A 1,522-nucleotide genomic window follows, 5' to 3' on the forward strand; every position below is an offset into this window, starting at 1 on the left:
CTGGAGAAAAGTTGGGGGAGGAAGAGCCTCCTGAGCAACGGAAGACCACAGCAACTTCCTCAGGGTGAGCACAGACTAGCACAGCAGGTCCTGTAAACAGGTTTCCCTATTCCCTTCCCCTCCAAGGACAAGACTTCCTCTGCCCTTGTCAGAGAATAGAAGCCCTCTGTGCTCATAGGGAGGAGTATCCTAATCAGAGAATAATATATTCAGTTGTTAGCAAATGGCGACTTTTGACTGTGTGTCTTGGTCGTGGAGCCTCCCATGGTCTCCTCTGCAAATGGGCTCTATGACATAGTGCCCCAGCCCAGCTACCCAAGATTGCGCGTAGTAGACCGCAAGGGGTTGCCTCTGAGGTTTCCAGCAGCCCACAAGCATGTCAACCATCCTCTCCAGCAACTTGTTTGTGGCCGTCCACGACTTCTACCGGTGCTACCTGGCTTCCACTTCCAGTAACAGCTCCTGTGGAAGTGTTGAGTACCCTAGGGAAGCCATACCCCACCACCCCGGTCTCCCCAAGGATGAGTGGGTCACTGGTGGGCGAGCTTCTTTTTCGGGAAGTCCATTCTCCCATTCATGGCCACACTGTTGGAGTCAACAGAGCACTCGCCATCTCCCCAGGCCTCCAGCAGCAAGATCAATCACCTGCGACCTGGTTTGGGAAGCCACAAAGAGGCAGCCTGATGGCCGGCCCAGCAAAGCCAATGCCGACCCCTATCCTGAGTGGCCACCGCCAGCCACCAGATTTCCAGAGGTGCTAGGCTCTTTTGAGGCCCTCCTTTTCCCCGGCCCCCTTCCCATCCCCACTCTACCCTACCCCATAGACTAGGCGGGTTACAGCAAGCAGAAGCAGTTGGGTTATTTTATATCAAAACAGTAAAACAGCAAAAAGGAACTTGAAAGAACCTCACTCCTTACCATCCAAGCCACACATGATCCTTCCTAATACAGGGTAACTGTGTGCCTTGCACCAAGTGAAAAATAAAAAGCAAGCAGCCAGAAAATGGCGACTTTCTTTGGTGGAAAGAACACTGCACTAGGAATCTGGAGCTTCGAACCCCAGGTTTGAGTCTTGGTGCTTTGGCTCAGAGGCCACATGATATTAAGCAAATTTCCTCCAGAAATTTCCTTTTTCAAGGAATACAACTAACTCACCTGCTCTGGACCCAAGGCTGAGATGAAGGCACTCAGAGTTCTCTGAATGCCCCTCTGGTTAAACTCCGCCTTGCCTTTTTATCTTTATAGAGCACTGAAAAACCCACCTCTTTGAGAAATCTTTGCATCACTATGTGGTTCTTTCCTACACAGCAAGCTAGGCAAAAATGTGACTGTGTGTGATCCCCACTCAGGGAAGTAGGTAAAAATGAAATGACATGCTACGGTAGTGAGACTACTGGGTGGGAAATTGGAAAGATGTGCAGGGCGTTAGAATTTCTTTTTTAAAAGTTAGCTCAATATTGTTGTTATATTTTCTATTTAATGGTAATATGCAAACACGCATTTAAAATTATACAATAGATTC

General features: G+C 48.8%; 1 protein-coding gene across 1 annotated transcript; it reads left to right on the plus strand.

Annotated features, from left to right (window-relative positions):
- Positions 1–376: 376 nt before the first annotated feature.
- LOC308507618 (pancreatic progenitor cell differentiation and proliferation factor-like) lies at positions 377–829 on the plus strand (the record flags this gene model as incomplete). The annotated part of the gene is made up of 1 exon (XM_081072822.1): positions 377–829. One exon carries the CDS (start codon positions 377–379, stop codon positions 827–829), a length of 453 nt encoding a protein of 150 aa, XP_080928948.1.
- Between the last annotated feature and the right edge of the window lie 693 nt (positions 830–1,522).

Source organism: Rhinolophus hipposideros (assembly GCF_964194185.1).
Source record: "Rhinolophus hipposideros genome assembly, chromosome: 14".
In the NCBI taxonomy this organism is placed as follows: Eukaryota; Metazoa; Chordata; class Mammalia; order Chiroptera; family Rhinolophidae; genus Rhinolophus; species Rhinolophus hipposideros.